Raw genomic sequence first — 24,619 nt, 5'->3', positions numbered from 1 at the left:
TGCTCTACCCATGTCTCCGAAATCGCCACAACATCGAGATCCCAGGTACCAACCCATGCTGCAAGCTCACCCACCTTATTCCTGATGCTCCTGGCGTTGAAGTAGACACGCTTCAAACCAGCATCTTGCTTGCCGGTGCCCTCTTTCAAACTTTTAACCCTATCCCTGACCTCACTACTCTCAACATCCTGTACACTGGGACTACAATTTAGGTTCCCATCCCCCTGCTGAATTAGTTTAAACCCCCCTGAAGAGCACGAGCAAATCTCGCCCCCCCCCCCCCCCCCCCAGGATATTGGTACCCCTCTGGTTCAGGTGAAGACCATCAAACAAACATTGCAAAATTAACAAGAGATGGGAGAGCCTGACAAGGCAATCAGACAATGTGTTCTCCAGGGAGCAAGTGTTTTAATACTCTAATGATTGTCTGATCTCTCAACCAAGCACACAAAATGAGGGGCCGGTGGGGATTGATCGGGTTGAGGAAGCATCAATTGAAACAGGAGGCATGAAGGTGACATTTTAAACTTACTTTTTTTAAAGCTTTCTCTCAGGCAGTCTCATGCGGATTATGCATCCTTACAGGGGCCGTGAATCATGATTCTTGAAGAAACTGGCCCGAGTCCGAAAATTGCGGAGTATTAGGAGATGCCAATTTCCGCAATGGTGGCTGTCAGATCGAGAGTGCCAGATGAAAGCCCTTGACAGCTCACACCTTATAAAGACAACCTGAAAATCAGACCGCCCAGGAATGGGGATGGGAATCCTGGAATTGGCACCCCGCCGGAGACTATGGGCTGTGACAATGACGCTTCCTTTCCTGTTTTGTGTTTAAAGAATTACATCTGCACTTTGTTGTAAGTAATTTGTAGTAGTATTGAAACTCAGGATAAGTAGCGCCATAACAAAAATCATCCTCTATAACAACCTAGAAACTGAAGTGTCTGTCCACTTAATTTATCTGAACTGAAAAGAAATATACACTGAAATATATTCTTTTTATTGAAAATGTAATTCATCAGAGATAAGACACTGATAGAAATTTGGGACCAGAATTTGATCAATAATATTACACTGGAAATTACAAAATCAAGGCGTTACTAAAATAAGCAAGGACTCAGTTTATTTGACTGCATAAACCACATCACCCGGAGAAATGCAGCTTCCTGAAAGATAGATCCAGTCTGAAATGAAAAAGCACCAAGAAAAACATGCAAAAGAGGCAGGTATGCCCCAACATGTTACCATCAAACACAATTAGATTGTAAACATAATTTATGATACAACATAAATATTTTTAAACATCTGTAAAGTACACATTACATTTTACTCATGTCTTTTTTGCACTGGAAGGGGTGAGCTTAGGAGGTAAAAAGCAATTAGATCATTTTTGGGTGTAGTGTTGTGCCACATAATCAGCTGTTTAGGTGTATCAATTACGACCAATTTTGTTTATTCATCTTTTCAATCACTAGTCAGGGAATGAATACATTTCAGTATTTACCATAATGACCATAATTCTACAACTTGAGTTCAGATCTCGAATTTCTATACATTAAAAGTCATACGAGCAGTGAAATCTATCTTTGTGAAGCTTAGAGAAGAAAAGGACATTAAATAGTGAAAAATTCTATTTTGTTTCTTGAGCCATTTTCCTTTTCTCATTTCCAGATCACTCCATGAAATAAAGCATAACTCAACTCAGATTCCAATACTGCTCCTGCTCCAGCTTATCTTGTACGGAAGCATGTAGTCTTCCTGTGTCATCCAGCTCAGTATTTCATCAACAGCAAGGCAGTATTGAAGAAATGGCAAGGCATAAAGCCGTTGGCGCCCTATACCAATTGGGATTGCAAAGATCTGCATCAATGGCAAGCTACAATGGAGAGGATCAAGAACTATCCTAAATTCATCCTCAGGGTCCATGGACACAATTGAGGTGAGTTGCAGATACCGAACATTAGCCTTACATTTTGACTGACTCTGAGACCCATGGCTATGTATGTGGAACAAGGTGAACGGGAGGTGTCAAGGGCTGATGCACATAAGTCATCAGTTGTATTGTGAAACTGGGAACATTAAATTTTAAAAACTTTTGGGGCCTTTTTTGAGCAACTTTCAATGATCTCTTGAAGGACTTCCAGTTAGAATGTTTAGGCATGGAAATTTTACTTGGAGCTTCCGGAGTAAAAGAAACCGATGAAGCATATTTCAGAGTCCAGCTCAAAAGGGGACAGGGGCTCATCTTAATATTGAAATGAAGCCTGCACTCATTTCAAGTGGCCCAGAGATGGCTAAATCAATTTATCAGTGGTTCAAACCCACAGGTAGATTGAACTGCTAAATTGGTTATTGCTGCATCCATTTTACATCTATTATATGGGTGTTGACTATATAGACCCAGTATGCGAGGAACGCTGGGGATGCTCCAGCATGTTTGACCTCACCATGGAACTGCCTCAGCATATTCCTGAAAATCACTAAAATTCCATTTTACAATTTCATTCTATTTGGACTCCATTTCATCGTGGCTGCGTAAACATAATTTGGAAACTACGATTGTCCTCAGTGTGATGGTATATCGAAAAGGAAAGAAATAACAGCGTGGGATGTTCACAAAAGACAAGTCCACCTGAAATTTGTTTATCTGGCATTTAACAAAGGAGTTAATCCCTTAATAGCTCTGCTAATATAGAAAATGAAATTCTCAGAAAACTTCTTGGCACAGTCTTGTTCGATCAGAGCACAGAAAATCAGGCAAAGAAATAAGCAGCATGAATCCAGAATCTTGGCCTCAGTTTCCGTTTCCGCAGTCCATGTTTCTGTCAAGTGAGACTCCATGCTGGGAATTCAATCATAATTCCTGAAAATTTACTGTACGGAGAGAGGGATCTGAGACAAATGCCATTGTACATTAGTATCTCGTTGTCTAAGTTCTCAGCCCACATGTTTTACCTTTGTTCCTCTTTAAAGATGCAATAAAGTGTAAAAAGTCATATCAGGTGATCCAGGTCATTTTTACGTGGGACTTGAATGAGCTTCCAAACATAAGGTATGCTTTATTTTTCTCGTGAACGTTTGACCACCCTTACAATCATGCTTATTTTGTACATCGCCCATTTCTGCTGAAAGTAAAATTATTGGCCAACTCAGGTATCAAATCCAGTGCAGCACCCAACATTTTTGATTTTCAAATGCAGAGCAACGGGTTGTAGATGCCAACGAAGTAGACAAAAGCCATGTCCTTCTATTAGAGTGAATACTTTATACTGTAAACAAAGTTTCCATTATATTATACACTTAATTGAGGAATATAAAAGGTTTGGACAAAGACTTTAGCTTTCCAATTCTGAATAATTCATATTTTCATTTTTGAAATCTTTGCAAACTTTGAAAAAAAATCAGGTTCCCTAATCATAAATATGCAAACAGCATGTGCCAGTGAGTCTGACAGCACAATACTCATTGTCCTGCTATTTCCCAATTATCATTTGGAGCAATTCCAAACATCCAAGAAATCATGAGAGTCCGGAGTTCCCACTCAAGTGTACTAGAAATGACATGTATATTGCTGCTCGCAGGCCCTCTAGGATTTTACACATTCAGAGTAAATGTGGTGATCATTGGATCTCGAGGAGAGACAGAACATGTTTTTTTTTCTGGATAGTGTTTCCATTTCCAAATATTCACTGCATGCACAGCTGTAAAAGCTCACTGAGAAGTGAAATACAAATTACCATTTAAAAGTTGATTCCCATTCTCCACTGCTGGAGCTGCAGTTGCCACATGAGACAAGCTGCTCAAAGGGTTATTAGCATTTCTGTCCTGCGTCTCTGATATGTTTCCTATTCCACAATTCTCTTCTCTGTCAGAAAGACTCAGGCTCCCTTCATTATTTGTGCCTAATAAAGTAAGAAAAGGAAAATTAAAGCAACTGACAGCATATTTTCCAGAAATGTTTCAATCTGACAAGCAAAACAGCACTTAAAAATCAGAGAATGCAACACTGCCAACTTATACATATTTGCAAATTATACAGATGATGCTGTATCATTGGAGAACAGATATACTTCTGATTGGAAAGGACTCTTTCAGCAATACTCTTGTGCTGCAGGAATAGATCTGAAGAATTTATTCAACAATCACACATTTTGTAGTTACTTTGAAGAAATTAGCTGAACACTGTGAATTTGGAGATGTCTTTGAAGACGCCATTAGAGACAGACTAGTATGTGGATTAAGAAGTGAAGCTATTTAAAAAAGACTGTTAAAAGAAAGCAACTTAAAGCTGAAGAAAGCTTTTGAAGTCACAATCTCTATCTCTAGTAGATAAGGAATCCCAACAATTAAGTTTGATCATTAAAATCCATAAAATGTTGGCTGAGACCCGTATTTAGACACAGGTTTAAAATTGCTACCGATGTGCAAACACTGGTCGTGCTGCAGCAGCAGACTGCTGGTTCCAAGATGCAAAATTCAGGAATTGTGGTAAAAGGGGAAGATCGAATGTGCGTCTAGGAGAAAGAAACTACAAGTTTCAAATAAGAAGCATAAAAAGTGTTAAGGGAAATTTACATTAGAAGTTATTCATTTATTCATTAAGAATGTCTCTATTTTATTATGTTTAATTATTAGCTTATGCCTGCAATAGTGTGGACTGCTGAGTCATTCTATACTAGCTTACTCACCACGGCAATCTAATTCTGGAATGACCTGTTAAGTACGGTTACTGGCGAGTCATTCTCTAACTGACCTACTGACATCTGCAATGTTCTGATTAATTGCTGAGTCATTCTGTTTCTGACAAACTGACCGTTAACAATTGAGACACCTATTATCCTTGTAATTGCGGACAAGGAGTTGTGGACATTAGATAACAAATGGTTTCAGAGGAATGTGATTGGAAGCTAATTGCTCGGAGGGCCAAATTGACCGTGGATGTAACCCCCCAACCTAACGAGGAACTAACCAAGTGCGTACATATAGAAAAGGGGTTAACTGCCGTTGTACAACTGAGAAGGTGACCACGAGCGTGCTTGGCTTTCTCCCAAAAGCTTTTGCCAATAAACTGACTTGACTCAACTCTTTGGTGTGAATAAGTTATTTCCCACTTCAAAAAGTAAGAACAATGGGCGGGATTCTCCGAACCCCCGCCGGGTCGGATAATCTCCGGGGGGCGGCGTGAATCCCACCCCCACCTGCCGCCGAATTCTCCAGCACCGCAGATTCGGCGGGGGCGGGAATCGCGCCACGCCGGTCGGCGGGCTCCCCCCCGGCGATTCTCCGGCCTGCGATAGGCCGAAGTCCCGCTGCTGTAATGCCGGTCCCGCCAGCGTAAATTAAACCACCTCCCTTACCGGCAGGACCAGGTGGCGCGGGCGGGCTCCGGGGTCCTGGGGGGGGCGGGTTGATCTGGCACCAGGGGGTGCCTCCATGGTGGCCTGGCCCGTGATGGGGGCCCACCGATCTGCGGGCGTGCCTGTGCCGTGGTGGCACTCTTTCCCCTCCGCGTCAGCCGTGGTCAGCCTCCGCGATGGCCGATGCGGAGGTGACCACCCCTGCGCATGCACGTGGATCACGTCAGCAGCTGCTGACGCTCCCGCGCAAGCGCGGACTTCCGCCGACCGGCGGAGTCCCTTTGGCCCCGGCTGGCGTGGTGCCAAAGGCCTTGCACGCAGGCCGGCGGGGCGCAAACCACTCCGTCGCGGGCCTAGCCCTTAAAGGACGGGTTGGCCCCTAAAGGTGCGGAGGATTCTGCACCTTTGGGGCGGCCCGACGCCGGAGTGGTTCACGCAACTCCATCCCGCCGGGACCCCCGACCCGCCGGGTAGGGGAGTATCCCGACCAATGTGTATGAAATGGAAAACCAAATGGAGTGGAAAAGATACACCTAATTTTTTAAAAAGGCTCAAAAAAAGGGCCAGAGACACAGTCAGATGATGAACAGACATCGGAATGGTTATTGTGGGCACAATGAACAATTACTGGGTTACTACTTTACTGAATGGACAACTGTGAAAATGGAGGTGAACACTGGCACAGCCGTTTCATTGGTACCAGAAACTGTTTACCAAGAAATATTATGATGTGGAGATGCCGGCGTTGGACTGGGGTGGGCACATTAAGAAGTCCTACAGTACCAGGTTAAAATCCCACAGGTGTATTTGGAATCACTAGCTTTCGGAGTAAAGCTCCTTCATCAGAAATATTACAGCATATCACCTTAAATAAAAACATATAAGGAGAAATAGTGCCATTGAGCGGCCATACTAATGTAAATGTGCAACTAAACGGGCAGACCGTAGACTTGTCCCTACACATTGTAAAACATAACGATCCAGTCCCAATGGGAAGAACCTGGAAGCTTCAAGCTAAACTGGGCCGAACAAAGAAACTTACAGGACAGGAACAGGCCCTTCGGCCCTCCCAGCCTGCGCCGATCCAGATCCTTTATCTAAACCTGACACCTATTTTCCAAGGATCTACGTCCCTCTGTTCCCCACCCGTTCATATATCTGTCCAGATGCATCTTAAAGGATGCTATCATGCCCACCTCTACCAGCTCCGCTGGCAAAGCATTCCAGGCACCCACCACCCTCTGCATAAAAAACTTTCCACGCACATCTCCCTTAAACTTTCACCCTCTCACCTTGAAATCCTGACCCCTTGTAATTGACACCCCCACTCTTGGAAAAAGCTTGTTGCTATCCACCCTGTCCAACCTCTCATAATTTTGTAGACCTCAATCAGGTCTCCCCTCAACCTCCGTCTTTCCAACGAAAACAATCCTAATTTACTCAACCTTTCTTCATAGCTAGCACCCTCCATACCAGGTAACATCCTGGTGAACCTCCTCTGCACCTTCTCTAAAGCATCCACATCCTTCTGGTAATGTGGCGACCAGAACTGCATGCAGTATTCCAAATGTGGCCTAACCAAAGTCCTGTACAACTGTAACATGACCTGCCGACTCTTGTACTCAATACCCCACCCGATGAAGGCAAGCATGCTGTATGCCTTCTTGATCACTCTATCGACCTGCGTTGCCACCTTCAGGGTACAATGGACCTGAACTCCCAGATCTCTCTGTACATCAATTTTCCCCAGGACTCTTCCATTGACCATATAGTCCGCTCTTGAATTAGATCTTCCAAAATGCATCCCCTCGCATTTGCCTGGATTGAACTCGATCTGCCATTTCTCTGCCCAACTTTCCAATCTATCTATATTTTGCTGTATTCTCTGACAGTCCTCCTCGCTATCTGCAACTCCACCAATCTTAGTATCATCTGCAAACTTACTCATCAGATCACCTATACCTTCGTTCAGATCATTTATGTATTTCACAAACAACAGTGGTCCGAGCACGGATCCCTGTGGAACACCACTAGTCACCTTTTCCCATTTTGAGACACTCCCTTCCACCACTACTCTCTGTCTCCTGTTGCCCAGCCAGTTCTTTATCCATCTAGCTAGTACACTCTGAACCCCATTCACTTTTTCCATCATCCTGCCATGGGAAACTTTATCAAACGCCTTACTGAAGTCCATGTATATGAGATCTTGGGTGGGCTAACAGCCAGTCTATCTTTACATTTTGTTGAGTGAACACCTTTTCAATAAAGCTCTTGTTTGTTTGTACCTTGTGGTCTACAAGCCTATCCTTTAAAAAGTACAACATTTCTCCTGATCGCCATCTTGTTCTGAAATTATGATCCTTTATTCTAGGTTCCTTCATGGAGGGCAATGTGCCCTCAATGCCTACTCTGTCAAGTTCACTCAGAATGTTATGTACTTCATTCAGAGCATCACTGATCCTTCTAAGCTTCTATAAGTATAGATCCAACCCGCTCAACCTTTACTCATGAAACAACCCTTAACCCCAGAATCAACCTAGTGAACCTTCTCCAAACTGCCTCCAATGCAAGCGTATCCCTCCTTAAACAAGGTTAGCCAAACTCTACACAGTACTCTAAGTGTGCTTTCAACAACATCCTGTACAATTCCAGCAAGATTTCCTTACTTTTGTACTAATTACTTTATATACCTGTAAGTGACAATTTTGCAATTCATACACTAGGACTCCCAGAAGTTTGCAGCTTCTTTCCAATTAAATAATATTTTGTTTTTCTATACTTCACACCAAAATGGATAATCTCACATTTTCCCAATTACTGTAAACAAAGAAACATAGAAGATAGGAGCAGGAGGAAGCCATTTGGCCCTTCGAGCCTGCTCCGTCATTTGTCACGGTCATGGCTGATCGTACAACTCAATAGCCTAATCCTACTTTCTCCCCATAACCCTTGATCTCATTCGCCTCAAGTGCCACCTCTTGAATGTATTCAATGGCTTACCCTCAACTACTTCCAATGGTAATGAATTCCACAGGCTCACCACTCTTTGGGTGAAGAAATGTCTCCTCATCTCTGCCCTAAATAGTCCACCCCGAATCCTCAGATTGTGAACCCTGGTTCTGGACACGTCCTCCCTACATCCACCCTATGTGGTCCTGTCAAAATTTATAAAGCTCTATGAGATTGTCCCTCATTTGTCTGAACTCCAGCGAAAACAACCCTAACCTAGTCTCTCAAACGTCAGTCACGCCAGCACCGGAATCAGCCTGGTAAACCTTTGCTGCACTCCCTCGAGTGCAAGAAAGGGAGACCAAAACTGCGCATGATATTGTAGGTGTGGCCTCACCAAGGCCCTGTACAATTGCAACAACCCTGCTCCTGTACTGTAAATCTCTCGCAATGTAGGCCAACATACCATTTGCCTTCTTTACCGCCTGCTGCACATGCAAGCTTACCTTCAGTGACTGGTGCACAAGGACACCCAGGTCCCGCTGCACACTCCCCTATCCCAATTTACAGCCATTCAGGTAATAATCTGCCTTCTTGTTTTTGCTTTCAAAATGAATAGCCTCACATTTATCCAAATTATACTGCATTTGCCATTGATTTGCCCACTCACCCAACCTGTTGAGATCATGCTAAAGGATCTCTGTATCCTTGTCACAGTTCACCCCCCCCCCAAACTTGATACCATCTTCAAACTTTGAGATGTTATGTTTTGTTCCTTCATCCAAATCAATATATATTATGAATAGCTGGGGTTTCAGCACCGATCCCTGTGGCACCCCACTAGTTACTGTCTGCCAATTCGAAAATAACCCATTAATTCCTACTCTTTGTTTCCTTTCTGCCAACCAGTTTTCTATCTATCTCAATACACTTTCCCCAATCCCATTCTTGCATGATAATCTCTTATACGGGATGTTTTCAAACGCTTTCTGAAAGTCCAAATATACCACATCGACTGGCTTCCCCTTATCCGCTATACTAGTTACACCTTCAAAGAATTCCAATAGATGTCAGGAATGATTTCCCCTTCATAAATCCATGCCGGCTCTGATCCTGCTGCTGTTTTTTAAATGCTCCGCGATAAAGTGCTTGATAATGGATTCGTCTGCTGAATGTTTTTCCCCATTCACGTAACTATTTATATCCCTTTACAGACTTTGGCGGAATTGAATATTTGGTTCCAGAGCCCACATTGTATTAGGAATAGTCACCCAGCACGATCTTTGGCAAGCTGGTCAATTAGCCTTTAGAGAGCATGCTCTCTGTCCAATTAAGAATGATGGATGGGCTCCCAAAGCTGGAGAGACAATTGAAGATCTCCAGCAATGACACATCAGCAGCCCCAGCTTCCAAGCTGCTGTTGCCTCGATATATAGAGAGATAGGGTGATGGACACATTAGAGGTGTCCTCTGAAGACCAGGTTAAGTATTTGATTTAAAATCATCAGGAGCTGTTGGACTGTGATGGTGGAGAGGAAACCCCTCCACTGGGTGGGAAACAACTCGAGACTCAGGGGGTCCCGAGAGAGAAATGCTGTTGCCAACCCCCTAACATCTCCCGCCAGGGACTGCCTCGTCTCATCAGTTGTGTTTCATCTACCATGTGGAGCACCCCCACCCCACTATCCCCCACATGAAAAATTCTAATTGGTACAGGAGTGGGGCCTTTTGGCCACCCACCACTTGCAGATGGGTAATCATTCACCCTGACCCGGCCTTCTTGTAACACAGCCGGAAGCCACCTGTCCCTCCTCCATGAGTCTTCGAAATCCTCCCTTGTGCGTCTTCCTCACAACTTTGCCACCTGTGTTTATGTTTTCATTAAATTTGACTACAATTCATTTGGTTCCTTCATCCAAGTTATTAATAGTGAATAGTTCAGCCCTGAGTACAGACTCCTGTGGCACCCCACTTGTTAGTTTGCCAAGCTGTAAGTGACCTATTCATCCTGGCTCTAGTGTCCTCCAGATAGTCAATCTTCTATCCATGCTCACATAGTACCCCAGCACCATAAACTCTTATGTCGTGCAGTAACCTTTTATATGGCATCTTATCAAATGTCCTTTGAAAATCTAAATGCCCTACGTCTACTGATTCCCCTTTATCTACATACTTGTTACATTTTAAAAGAACTTTAATAAATTTGTCACACATGATAAAATCATGTTAATTCTGCTTGATTGTATGATGATTTTCTAAATGTGCTGTTACATTTCTCAATGTCCTCCAATAGATCCCAATTATTAAGCCAATTGACTTCTCGTTTTCTGCTTTCTGTCTCCCTGCTTTCTTGAATAATGATGATGATAATAATAATGATGATGCCTGAAGAAGAGCAAAAGTCATTGTTTTACAGATATCCTCCAGTGTCACTTGATATCACCTGGTTCTAAACTGGCTCATTTGACAGTCACTGAATTTGTTCAACAACCATCCACCTTGGCAAAGGTTTAAACCACAGAGGTTGATAAATGTATTCAATGAAGATTAAGGGCCAGATTTTCATATCTACTTCCATGTCAGAATGGAGGTGGATGGGCGTTAAAGAAGGTTCCCAATTTCTGATTGCGACCCACCAATACTCAGTGGAAATGCACATGGGTAGGGTGAGGACAATTATTGTGTGTGCTTCCAGCTGAGCAGGTTCTGCACCAGGAAAGTCAAACACAACGGGCCGGATTCTCCGTTTGGGAAACTATAGACTGGATTCTCCGTTTCAGCGGCTAAGTGCCGGCTGAAGTGGAGAATTTCCGGGCATTTTACAACGTCAAAATCGGCGCCGATCCCTCACTGATTACAGGACCATGATGGGCTAGCAGGGGCACCGGGCAAAACTCCCGGCTCCCGCGCCAAAAACAGCCGTAGAATGGCCGGATCCGTGGCCGCGCATGCGCATGGTGCCGATCTACAGGGGCCACGCCACACAACTTTGCACCGGTCGTGCGCGGACCTGACCTGCCCAAATACGGGCCAACAGGCCACCCCCCCACCATTTTCCCAGAACTCGTGGAAGCCCCCCGGCCAGCGACAAAGCACCCTGACGACTGTGACGGCGCTGGACACAGTCCACGGCTGCCATGCTGGGATCCCTACTGCTCAAACCACACATCAACCGCGCAGCTGGGAAATTGGCTCATCGGGGGCGGAGCATCGAGGGAGGGCCTTCCTATGACGCCCCAATGCCGTTCCATCAGCGTGCACCGCATGACGCAATGACATCATTTCAGAGGGGGTGGAGACTTGAAAACGGCTTCAAACCGGCGCCGCTCCTGATTTGGGCATCAGAAGGGATTCTCCACCCGATCGTCATAGATTTCATAGAATTTACAGTGCAGAAGGAGGCCATTCGGCCCATCGAGTCTGCACCGGCTCTTGGAAAGAGCACCCTACCCAAGAAGATACCTCCACCCTATCCCCATAACACAGTAACCCCACCTAACACTAAGGGCAATTTGGACCCTGAGAGCAATTTAGCCTGGCCAATTCACCTAATCTGCACATTTTTGGACTGTGGGAGGAAACCGGAGCACCCGGAGGAAACCCACGCACACACGGGGAGAACGTGCAGACTCCACACCGACAGTGACCCAAGCCAGGATTCGAACCTGGGACCTTGGAGCGTTGATTACGATATTGGTGTCAGGCAACAGACAATCCCGCCCTATGTTCTCCCGCTGGAGCTGAATTGCACTAGTTTTATTATGATCCCCTTGTGGTTGTTAAGTGGGATGCAATTCAGTGTTACACCCAAATTTAAGCAAGGCATGGAAAACGAAGGATCCTAAATCCCAATATCGGGCCGTCATCTTGAGTAGGCAGCCCGATAGAGGGGTCCCATGACCGGCCACCCTCCCCCCGCCCCCACACCGCAAGTTGGCCCCGACACACCTGCCATGTACCGCAAGTCAGTCCCGAATCACCCGTGCTGCAAATCAGCGCCCACGCCCTCCACTCCCCCACAACCGCATGGCACCCCGGATTGCCTGGGTTCCCCCACTACCCCCAAGTACGGGGTGACCCACCTAACATCTGCGTCTTGAGTAATGAGGACAAACCTAATTTACCAGAACACATTGCTAATGTTAGAAAGATAACATCCATAAATCAAAGTGGCTGTACTTTGGACGTGATATTTGTGTGTATTCTTTTGATAATGAAAGTAATTTGGGACATAAGGAAAAGGTCCACATTAAAACTGGGGAGACCAATAAATGTGTCTAATAAATTAAGTAACTGCAAAGGCATTGTACAAGCTGACAGACACATTCATTGGGAGTAAGAGCAGGAATTTAACAAAAAACCTTCCAATTATGTGTTCAATTTAGTGTGGCCAATCCAGTGTGGTGAATGTAATATATAGATGTATATATGTTAATTCACACTGTTGTTGTAAGCGCAGTAGCGCCATTCTACCACGAGAGGGAGTAGCGCTGGGAGCACTACGGAACTTGTACTGGGCTCCACCCTTGGCTCCGCCCACGACTCCTCCCCCTAGTGCAGCTGTACAAATACCCTTGTCCAGAGTCAGCCTGGGTCACTACGAGTTCATCAACGGGTAACAGGCTGGCTCTGAAGTAAGTCGATTAAAGCCTAGATTCACATCGGAAACACGTGTCTGGTGAATTGATGGTTCCATCAATTTAATCGACTTAAGAACAGTAAAGATCGATTATGGAATCGGCCCTCAAGCCTGGACGCCTGGAACTCAACCCGCAGGATGCAGAGGCTAAAGAAATCTTCTCCCACTGGATACGGTGCTTCAAGGCCTACCTGGCCGAAGCGAGACAGCCGAAACTACAGAGGATCAGAAGCTAAGTCTACTGCACACAAGGGTGATCCACAGAATCTCGACGCAACTAAACTCAGCCAGTTCAAATACTGCAGCGCTAGCAGTTCTCGAAAAAATGTATGTAAGGCCTATTAATGAAGTTTATGCTCGCCATGTGTTCACGACTCGCCGTCAGCGGCCTACGGAATCACTCGCCGAATTCCTAAGAGAACTTAATAATTTGTCCAATGACTGTAATTACCAAGCGGATACCGCGGCTGAACACAGGGAATTTGCAGTACGCGATGTTTTTGTAGCGGGCCTCAGGTCTAACTATGTGCGTCAATGACTGCTGTAAAAGGGGGCCCAGGACTTAGAAACGACTGTGGAAGCTGCTACCACGGTGGAGGTCTCCTTCCGCAGCCTTAACTCGTTCCCCGCGGACCCCGCGACCCAATCATGGGCCCCCGACCAGCGACTCCGCCAGGCCTGTGCTACACGGCCGCCCAGCCACCATGCTGCCCCAGCCAGCCACTATGCTGCTCCAGCCAGCCACTATGCTGCTCCAGCCCTGCCATTTCTGTGGCCAGAATCAGCACCCGCGGCAGCACTGCCCGGCCCGCAACGTGACCTGCAGCAGTTGCGGGCGAAAAGGACATTATGCAAGAGTGTGCCTGCAAAAAGGGCCCCAGCTTCCAACTCCCCAGCGACTCGCAGTAACCGCTCCCCTCACTCGCAGCCCCGCGGGGCCCGAAACGCTGCGGCCTATGCCCCGACTCCGCCCCCTCCAGCCACGTGCGATCCATGGGGCTGCCACCTTGGAAAACCTCCATCACGCGGCTGGCCACGTGCGACTCATGGGGGCCGCTATCTTGGATGCCATCTGCCCGCCACGTGCGATCCACGGGCCCGATCGGCATCTCCGCGCTCGGACAACTCAGCGGAGGAATTCGAATTAGACTATGAACTCAGAGGGCAGTCATCACGGGGCCACTCCAGCACAGCTGATCGAGCCGCCGACTACCCGCAACACAGCGCGGTCACCCTGGACCAATCATGACCAAAGAATCTACGAAACCTGATGGCAGAGGTCCATATCAACGGGTACAAAACGCCATGCCTCTTCGACTCCGGGAGCACAGAGAGCATCATACACCCAGACCTGGTAAGACGCTGTTCGCTCCCCGTTTTCCCCGCGCAGCAAACTATCGTGCTCGCTTCAGGCTCCCACTTGGTCCAGATCCAGGGGTGCACCGCTGCGACACTCACAATCCGAGGCGCTAGTTACTTGAAGTTCAAACTCTATGTTTTGCCCGAACTCTGCGCGCCACTCTTATTAGGCCTAAACTTCCAATGCAACCTCAAGAGCCTCACCCTCAGCTTCGGAGGGCCCCTGCCCCCACTCACGATCTGCAGCCTCGCTACGCTGCGAATCCCCCCCTCCTCTTTTTGCCAATCTTACTAAGGACTGTAAACCCGTAGCCACTCGTAGCAGGCGGTATAGCCTGCAGGATAGGGTATTTGTCAGAGCAGAGGTCCGAAGGCTACTCAGTGAGGGGGTTATAGAGGCCAGCAACAGTCCCTGGAGAGCTCAGGTGGTGGTCGTTAAGACCGGGGAAAAATTCCGTATGGTGGTCGACTACAGTCAGACCATAAATAGATTTACGCTCCTCGACGCGTATCCCCTCCCCAGGATTGCAGACATGGTAAACCAAATCGCCCAGTACCGGCTCTTTTCCATGGTGGATCTGAAGTCTGCATACCACCAGCTCCCAACCCGCCTGGAGGACCACCACTACACGGCATTCGAGGCCGATGGCCGCCTCTTGCATTTCCACCGGGTCCCTTTCGGCGTGATTAATGGGGTCTCGGTGTTCCAACGAGCAATGGACCGAATGGTGGACCAGTACGGGCTGCGGGCCACGTTTCCGTACTTGGACAATGTCACCATCTGCGGCTATGACCAACAGGACCACGATGCCAACCTCCACCGTTTTCTCCAGACGGCACAGAAACTGAACCTCACGTACAACAAGGAGAAATGCGTTTCCGCACATCCAGACTAGCCATCCTCGGCTATGTCGTGGAAAACGGAGTCCTGGACCCCGACCCGGACCATATACTTAGAACTCCCTCCCCCTCATTGTCCCAAGGCCCTCAAACGGTGCTTGGGATTTTTTTTCCTACTACGCCCAGTGGGTCCCTCAATATGCGGACAAAGCCCGCCCACTCTTTAGGACCACACAATTTCCCCTGTCAGCCGAGGCACGCCAGGCCTTCGACGGTATCAAGGAGGACATCGCCAAAGCGGCCATGCGGGCGGTGGATGAATCCACCCCATTCCAGGTAGAGAGTGACGCCTCAGAGGTCGCTCTTGCAGCCACGTTAAATCAGGCAGGGAGACCAGTTGCATTTTTCTCCCGTACCCTCTCCGCTTCAGAACTCCGACACTCCTCAGTCTAGAAAGAAGTACAAGCCATTGTGGAGGCTATCCGTCACTGGAGGCACTACCACGCAGGTAGGAGGTTCACCCTCATCACCGACCAAAGATCGGTTGCCTTCATGTTCGCAAACTCGCAAAGGGGCAAAATAAAAAACGACAAAATCCTGAGGTGGAGGATCGAACTCTCCACCTACAATTACGATATCAAATATCGACCCGGGAAGCTCAACGAGCCTCCGGATGCCGTATCCTGCGGGACATGCGCCAAGCCGCAGATCGATCGATTAAAAGTCATCCACAATGACCTCTGCCACTCGGGGGTCACCCGGCTCGCTCACTACATCAGGGCCCGAAACCTGCCTTTCTCCAACGAGGAGTCACCAGGGACTGCCCGATCTGTGCGGAGTGCAAACCGCACTTCTATAGACCAGACAGGGCCCACCTGGTCAAGGCTTCTAGGCCCTTTGAACGCCTCGCGATTGATTTCAAAGGGCCACTCCCCTCAACTAACAAGAACGTTTACTTCTTAAACGTCGTAGACGGGTTCTCCCGTTTCCCATTCGCTATCCCGTGCCCTGACATGACCTCCCACACAGTCATTATGGCCCTGCATAGCATCTTCACCCTGTTTGGTTTCCCCAGCTACGTACACAGCGACCGGGGTTCGTCCTTCATGAGCGATTAGCTGCGTCAGTACCTGCTCGACAAGGGCATTGCCTCGAGCAGGACTACCAGCTACAACCCCAGGGGGAACGGACAGGTGGAAAGGGAGAACGCGACGGTCTGGAAGACCGTCCTACTGACCCTCCGGTCCAGAAAGCTCCAAGTCTCCCAGTGGCAGGAAGTCCCCCCAGACGCGCTCCACGCTATTAGGTCCCTTTTGTGTACGGCAACCCACCAGACCCCTCACGAGAGGCTCTTCATTTTTTCCAGGGGCACTAACACGGGGGTCTCACTTCCGGCATGGCTGAGGACGCCGGGCCCCGTACTTCTGAGGAATCACGTCAGGGGGCACAAAACCGACCCCCTTGTTGAAAAGGTGCGCCTGCTCCACTCCAACCCCCAGTACGCATTCGTCGAGTTCCCTGACGGCCGTCAGGACACAGTATCCCTCCGGGATCTGGCACCCGCCAGATCCAGCGCCCCCTCCACCCCCACAGAAGGACCTCTCATCCTACACCCCATGCTGCCGCCCCATTGCGCTCCCGAGCCCACGAGTTCGCTCCAACTGTTCCGCGCCCCTGCGCCGGCCAGCCCCCAGCGCCCCCAGTCCCCGGTCGAACCAGGAGAGTATGAAGCTCGGATACAACCCTCCCTGGAGTCCGCCATTGTACCCCAGCACACTACACCCATCCAGCCACTGAAAGAGGCTGCAGCCTCGGTGCTCCGCAGATCTCAGCGGTCAATTCGACCACCGGACAGACTGACTTTATAGACTAGACCACCACCCCCGCAGGGGGTGAATGTGGTGAATGTAATATATAGATGTATATATGTTAATTCACACTGTCGTTGTAAGCGCAGTAGCGCCATCCTACCACTAGGGGGAGTAGTGCTGGGAGCACTCAGGAACTTGTACTGGGCTCCACATTTGGCTCCGCCCACGACTCCTCCCCCTAGTGCAGCTGTATAAATACCCTTGTCCAGAGTCAGCCTGGGTCACTACGAGTTCATCAACGGGTAACAGGCTGGCTCTGAAGTAAGTCGGTTAAAGCCGAGATTCACATCGGAAACACGTGTCTGGTGAATTGATGGTTCCATCACCCTGCACATCTTTGGGCTGTGGGGTGAGGCACATGCAGACACGGGGAGACTGTGCAAACTCCACGTGGACAGTGACCCGGGGCTGGGATTGAATTCGGGTTCTCGGCGCCATCAGTCAGCAGTGCTACCCACTGCGCCACCATGCTACCCAAAAGCAGGGATTGTAACAGAATGTTAAGCAGTTGTTTGTATAAAGCGTATTTAACATGGTAAACTGGCCAATGACTCTTCACAAGAGTGTAATCAGCTTTGGATATGTGAAGACTTGTTTGGAATAATGAGACCACCTGCACACAAAAGTGAGGAATGAACTTTTGTTTTTACTGGCTACATTTAACACAGCAAGAAGAACTTTCATATCGTACATATCAACGTATGATTTAGGAGCAGAAGTAGGCCATTCGGCCCCTCGAGCCTGCTCCGCTATTTAATAAGATCATGGCTGATGTTTGTGTTTTGAATACCACATTCCGATAACTGTTGATTCCCTTGCCTGACAAGAATCTATCTCCTCCACCTTAAAAATATTCTGGGACGCCGACTTCGCTGCCTTCTGAGGCAGAGTTCCAAAGTCACACAACCCTCGGAGAGAAAAATATTTTCCTCATTTCTGTCTTATAAAGACGACTCTTCATTTTACAACGATGGCCCTAGTCCACCCACAAGAGGAAATATCCATTCCACATCCACCTTATCAAGTCCATTCAGGATTTATACACTTCAAGCAAGGGCTGTAGATGTCATATACAAGGGATGGAGATGTCATATACATGGACTTCAGTAAGGCGTTTGATAAAGTTTCCCATGGCACGTTGATGGAAAAAGTGAAGTTGCATGGGGTTCAGGGTGTACTAGCTAGATGGATAAAGAACTGGCTGGGCAACAGGAGACAGAGAGTAGTGGTGGAAGGGAGTGTCTCAAAATGGAGAAAGGTGATTAGTGGTGTTCCACAGGGATCCGTGCTCGGACCACTGTTGTTTGTGATATACGAAGGTGTAGGTGGTCTGATTAGCAAGTTTGCAGATGATACTAAGATTGGTGGAGTTGCAGATAGCGAGGGGGACTGTCAGATAATACAGCAAAATATAGATAGATTGGAGAGTTGGGCAGAGAAATAGCAGATGGAGTTCAATCCAGCCAAATGCAAGGTGATGCATTTTGGAAGATCCAATTCAAGAGTGGACTCTACGGTCAATGGAAGAGTCCTGGGGCAAATTGATGTACAGAGAGATCTGGGAGTTCAGGTCCATTGTACCCTGAAGGTGTCAACGCAGGTTGATAGAGTGGTTAAGAAGGCATACAGCATGCTTGCCTTCATCGGACGGGGTATTGAGTACAAGAGTTGGCAGGTCATGTTACAGTTGTGTAGGACTTTGGTTCGGCCACATTTGGAATACTGCATGCAGCTCTGGTCGCCACATTACCAGAAGTATGTGGATGCTTTGGAGAGGGTGCAGAGGAGGTTCACCAGGATGTTGCCTGGTATGGAGGCTAGCTATGAAGAAAGGTTGAGTAGATTAGGATTGATTTAGTTGGAAAGATGGAGGTTGAGGGGGGACCTGATTGAGGTATGGACAGGGTGGATAGCAACAAGATTTTTCCAAGAGTGGGGGTGTCAATTACAAGGGGTCACGATTTCAAGATGAGAGGGGGAAAGTTTAAGGGAGATGTGCATGGAATGTTTTTTACGCAGAGGGTGGTGGGTGCCTGGAATGCTTTGCCAGCGGAGGTGGTAGAGGCGGGCATGATAGCATCATTTAAGATGCATCTGGAAAGATATATGAACGGGTGGGAAACAGAGGGAAGTAGATCCTTGGAAAATAGACGACTGGTTTAGATAAAGGATCTGGATCGGCACAGGCTGGGAGTGCCAGAGGGCCTGTTCTTACGCTGTTGTTTTCTTTGTTCTTTTGTTCTAAGTTATCCCTCACTCTTCTAAACTCCAGTGAAAACAAGCCCAGTGTGTCCACTCATTCCATTCTTTGACTGTTGCTTCACAGCACCAAGGTCCCAGGTTTGATTCCCCGCTTGGGACAGTGTGAGGAGTCCGCATGTTCTCCCTGTGTCTGCGTGGGTTTCCTCCAGGTGCTCAGGTTTCCTCCCACAAGCCCCGAAAGATGTGCTTGTTAGGTGAATTGGGCATTCTGAATTCTCCCTCAGTGTACCAGAATAGGCGCTGGATTGTGGCGCCTTGGGGATTTTCACAGTAACTTCATTGCATAGAAACATAAAAAGTAGAAGCAGGAGGAGGCCATTCGGGCCTTTGAGCCGGCTCCACTGTTCATTCTGATCATAACTGATCATCAAGTTCAATATGCTGATCCCGTCTTCCCCCCATATCCTTTGAAACTTTAGCCCCAGGGTCTATATCTCATTCCTTCTTGAAATTACACAATATTTTGGCCTCAACTACTTTTTGTCGTCATGAATTCCACAGACTCACCACACTCTGGGTTAAGAAACTTCTCATCACCTCAATCCTGAAGAGTTTACACGTTATCTTCAAACTATGGCCCCTAGTTCTGGACTCCCCTACCATTCTTTCTGAATCTATCTATCACTCTCATCTGCCTCAGTGCAGAGCAAACTCAAACACAATCAACATGAGCAGGCACATCTTGCAGGAATGCTGCCTGAGTTGAAGAATCTCACACCATTTGAGGAAAGAGTCCTTAAGCTGACTGGAAAGGAGCAGGACCGCACGTACTGAGGGCAAGGTGGGGGCAGGAAAACCCTCAATACACCCAGCCTTGGTGCCATCTTCATGAGTGTTCAATTTCTGCTATCCTTATGCCCTGTCACATACTGAAGCCACCAGGGGCTGGTTTAGCACAGGGCTAAAGAGCTGGCTTTTAAAGCAGACCAAGGCAGGCCCGCAGCACGGTTTAATTCCTGTAGCAGCCTCCCCGAAACAGGCGCCGGAATTGGTGACCAGGGGCTTTTCATAGGAACTTCATTTGAAGCCTACTTGTGACATTAAGTGATTTTCATTTCATTTCAGGGTGCCGTGAGGCTGCAGTGCTATCCACTGCGCCATCGTGCTGCCCTCATCCCCCAGCTGCTTGAACTGCAAAGGCAGAGTTGGGAATATCAGTAAGGGATGACAGCATCCCTCCTTGGACTATAGGACTGGAGGAGTCCCATCACATTCCGTTTGAGGAGATGGTGCCATCATTCCAAGGCAACCAGGCTAACACTGTGAGGGTGGCACCTGCAGTGGAGGGCATGGTGAAGTACATTCTCTCCATGGCAGGGGAAGTCCACTCCATGGTTCAGGTCATGTGTTCCATGAGCTGCATGGTGCAGGGTATTAATTGGATGATGCAGACACTTGTGGGATACCATGAGTGTCAACTCCAGAGGGCAGTGGGTATTCTGGATCTCATTGCAGCTGCCTCTCCATTCCATGGAGGAGGCCAGGGGCCCCTGTGCTTCCACAGGAAAGAGGATCGTCAATTGCACAGCTCGGAATCTTCCACACAGGGGACACAGAGGGTGTCCAGCCAATCTGACTCCGCCCTTCCTGTGACCGGCACACCTCCAGCTCTACACACCAAGGAGGGCAGCCCTGCAGCACCCATGCAGCCTGAAAGCAGGCCTGGGCCCCCAGCCACCAGGGGATGCCCGACAAGGTCATCTCAAGCAACAAGGCTTGGCAGTCAGCAGGTCACCCTCAACCTCAGCTGTGAACCATGGGGAGCCATTTAGACATAGTGGTAGGGTAAGAGAGGTTAAGAGATTATAGTCACAGCGTGGGCACAGATGAGTTTAAGCACGGGTAGATATTAACCTTCTAGGTTAGCATCATTTAGCCTATTAAAATTCACATTATGCAGTCTTAAAGTGCCACCCCACTCTTATTTCATTGCAGCATGCACAGTCAACCCGCACGTTTAGGCTGGAAGTGCTACACTGGCTCACCCTCAACTTTATCGAAGAGTGGATGGCAGCTCAGTGGTTGTTTTCCATTTCTACTGGTATGATGCAGTCATGCTGATGGAATCCTGACCATGGGCATCCCCTCATTCACCAGCCCAGGCCTTTCACCTGTGGAAACATTGGGCGGGATTCTCCAATCCCGCGCCGGCTCGGAGAATTGGAGTTAATGCCGAGACGGCCCGCGACACTGATCCGATGCCGGGACGCGACCCTCTAGCGACCGGAGATTCGCCGCCAGCTGTGCGTCGGTCGGGGGCCATTGAAAGAGGCCCCTGCGGCGATTCTCCATGGTCGACCAGCCGAGTTCCCACTGTTCTAAAATAGTTGCACCTGGCGTGAGCTCGGACCTGCGGCTGCGGTAGCCGTCCTGGTTGGGGGGGGGGGGGGGGGGGGGCTAGGGGGATCATACTCTTGAGGATGGCCTCATGATGGCCAGGCTCAAGATCGGGGCTACCGATCGGTGAGCATGCGCGATCCGGGGTGAGGCCCACCTTATTCTGCGCCGGCCCGCTGTGTGGCTCCGCCACGTTGCGCGGGCCCGGCCTGGAATGCAGGGCCGCGTATCGGCGCTAGCACTGCCTGCAGCACTCCGGCGCCGTGGTGACCCGTGGGCCACGGAATCGCTGGGCCAGGCGGCCCATTTACGCCGGCGTGAAGCACTCCGGTGTTTATGCCGGCGTCAACACCTAGCTGCAATTTTAGAGAATTCTGGCCATTCTTTCATCATGAGACATCATCATTCTCCTGCATCATTGGGTCATTGGGGTTCCATGCCCTGCCCATGAAAAGAGCAATCAGCAAGATCTCCCATTGGCAGGACACAAGTAAGAAGGTTCCAGACCCAATAGGTTGGCCCTTGCTGCCCACCTGCACCTTCTCCTCATCTGAGGAGATGTGGTGGTCCTCATCCAGCTCCTCGCCTTGCTGTAATGTCAGGTTATGGAGGACGCAGCACATCAGAACAATGCAGAAAACCCTCTGGGGCTGACTGGAGGGCTCCCTCCGAATGCACCAAGCACTGGACAGCATCTTTTGCAGTCCGATTGTCTGTTCCACATGCATGCGTGTAACTGCATGAGCTTCATTGTAACGAGTTTCAATGGGTGTTTGTGGCCTCACACTGGCATCATCAGCCATCTCCTGAGGGGCTAATCCTTGCCATCCCTCCAGCCGTTGGTCTCCCTCGAAGACAGGCAGGTTCTGAAAGCATCCAAGAATATAGTTGTCATGGACACTCCTCGAAAAATGGGCACACACCTGCATAATGCGTTTTGATCTGATCATCTGCATGTTGAAGGAGTGGAATGCCTTGCGCTTCAGGATACGTCATGCCACCATGCAGAACGAAGAGTCACATACATACAGTCAATCAGACTCTAATATTGTAGCAGGCAGCAATGTGGGCGAAGCCCATGGCTCTGGCCTCCTGGCTAGCCTATTCCAGGTCAAAGCTGATGTCATTGTGAGCCCTCGCAAATAGTGCATCGTAAGAACTTATGTGCGGTGGACTGGGTGATGCTGGGGGGGCCATGTCACCCATGCAACCCTGAAAAGAATCACTAGCATAGAAGTTCAGCATAGTTGTAATGGGTGACCTCCTAGTCTATGTGGCATCAACCCCTGCATCACCTGGCACAGGTGGTGCACTGTTCCTCGGGACAGATGCAGTCACCTCCAGCACTGTATCTCTGCCATCTGGGTGGTGTGTCATTCTCCATTGGTACACCTGTGCCTAGTAGTGTCTCCTCTGAGCCATCTCAATGTCTGGCCCCGTTCCCAGTAACTCAGAGGGCTCTGACACCGCCTCCTCTGCAGGGCGTTGGTCCTGTCCACATGCAGCACCATGCTGACGTCCTCTCTCCTATTCCACTGCAATCAGAAGCACAGCCAACTCCACTGGCTCCATCATCCTCACACTCCAAGAACTGAAAGGGAGGAAACAGATTTGTGAACAATGAGAAGCTCTGCCAAAGCCCTGACCCATCGTCCTATCGAGACATGGGGCATCCACCCATGCACACTCCCCTGGTTTAACGCATTTCCAATGAGCCATACTTCCTACCTCTCTAGCACGATGACCATGCCCCCACATGGGCCTCTCCATCTCCGCCTGACAGATGGGCATCTATCTTGGACAGCCTCAGTGGCCCGCAGAACGCCCCAAGGGTGTGGACTGAGGGCACCTGTGTATATTGTCTTGATTTGTGTCCTGACGTCTGGGGGGTGGGGGGGCTGCTGAAACACTGCCATACACTTCTTGTTTCAGGGCTGCCTGCTGAGCTCTCTTACTTTTCCTTCTGTTAGGGAGTAAATCTGTGTCACCTCTCTTATCAGGAGGTGCGTGCACACCATGGAGTTCAATGCTTAGGCCCTCAGCTCCCAACTATTTTGGGTTGAAACCAATTAAGCTAAATTAAAAACGAGAAGAACAAAGTAAAAGGGGCAGCCTTTTAAAGGGATACTGCCTTCAACAAAATCAAATCACAAATGAAACTTAAAAAATCAAACCAAAATGTGATTAAAGGAGTATATAAAGGCCTGCGGTGCCCAACAGGCCTGGAAGTTCTCGAGGGTGCCAATGGACACTGCACGGTCCCTCTACAGGGGCAGCCAGCCATGAATATAGCCGTGATAGAGGGGCAGACAGTTGGGTCGGACGATCGCCTCGATCACCTACTGCCTGGACCTGTTGATGGCAAGTCTGGCTGGAAATGTTGCCAACCCACGAGGTGGCTGGAGGTGAGGGGTTGCAGTGAAAAATTGAGACAGTAGATTTACTCTAGCCTCACAAAGAAGGTCATTCATCTTTTTGCGGCACTGCTTCCTGTCCTCTTCTGCAGTGAGCTCGCATTGACTCAGGCTGTTGCTGCTGGAAGAATGTCTATGTGACCATGGATAGAGGGTATCCTGCCACTGCTACACACCACCGAGGAGTTTGGTCAGGGCTCCTTCTGTGAAACATAGAACATAGAACAGTACAGCACAGATGTTATGCCGAGCAATGATCACCCTACTCAAACCCACGTATCCACCCTATACCCGTAACCCAACAACCCCCTTAACCTTACTTTTTAGGACACTACGGGCAATTTAGCATGGCCAATCCACCTAACCCGCACATCTTTGGACTGTGGGAGGAAACCGGAGCACCCGGAGGAAATCCACGCACACACGGGGAGGACGTGCAGACTCCGCACAGACAGTGACCCAGGTCATGGTGCTGGCTTCATGGTACCCATCCCCTCTAATGGATCTGGAACAAATGTTGGGGAGTGCTGGTGAAAAGTTTAGATGGAGCTGCCCACAGATTGCAGTGATTAGGTTGTTTCAGCGGGAGGC

General features: G+C 48.6%; 1 protein-coding gene across 1 annotated transcript in view; it reads right to left on the bottom strand.

Annotated features, from left to right (window-relative positions):
* Window positions 1-1,432: 1,432 nt before the first annotated feature.
* The window catches only part of myo16 (myosin XVI), a 650,273-nt gene continuing 627,086 nt past the window's right edge, over window positions 1,433-24,619 (bottom strand). Inside the window, 1 exon segment of the mRNA XM_038818242.1 lies at window positions 1,433-3,902. Within this exon segment, the coding sequence (XP_038674170.1) occupies window positions 3,712-3,902 (191 nt within the window). The 3' untranslated portion in view covers window positions 1,433-3,711.

Source organism: Scyliorhinus canicula, chromosome 14 (assembly GCF_902713615.1).
Source record: "Scyliorhinus canicula chromosome 14, sScyCan1.1, whole genome shotgun sequence".
NCBI classification, from domain to species: domain Eukaryota; kingdom Metazoa; phylum Chordata; class Chondrichthyes; order Carcharhiniformes; family Scyliorhinidae; genus Scyliorhinus; species Scyliorhinus canicula.
The sequence above is the reverse complement of the archived record's forward strand: the minus strand, read 5'-3'. Positions and strand labels throughout refer to the sequence as shown.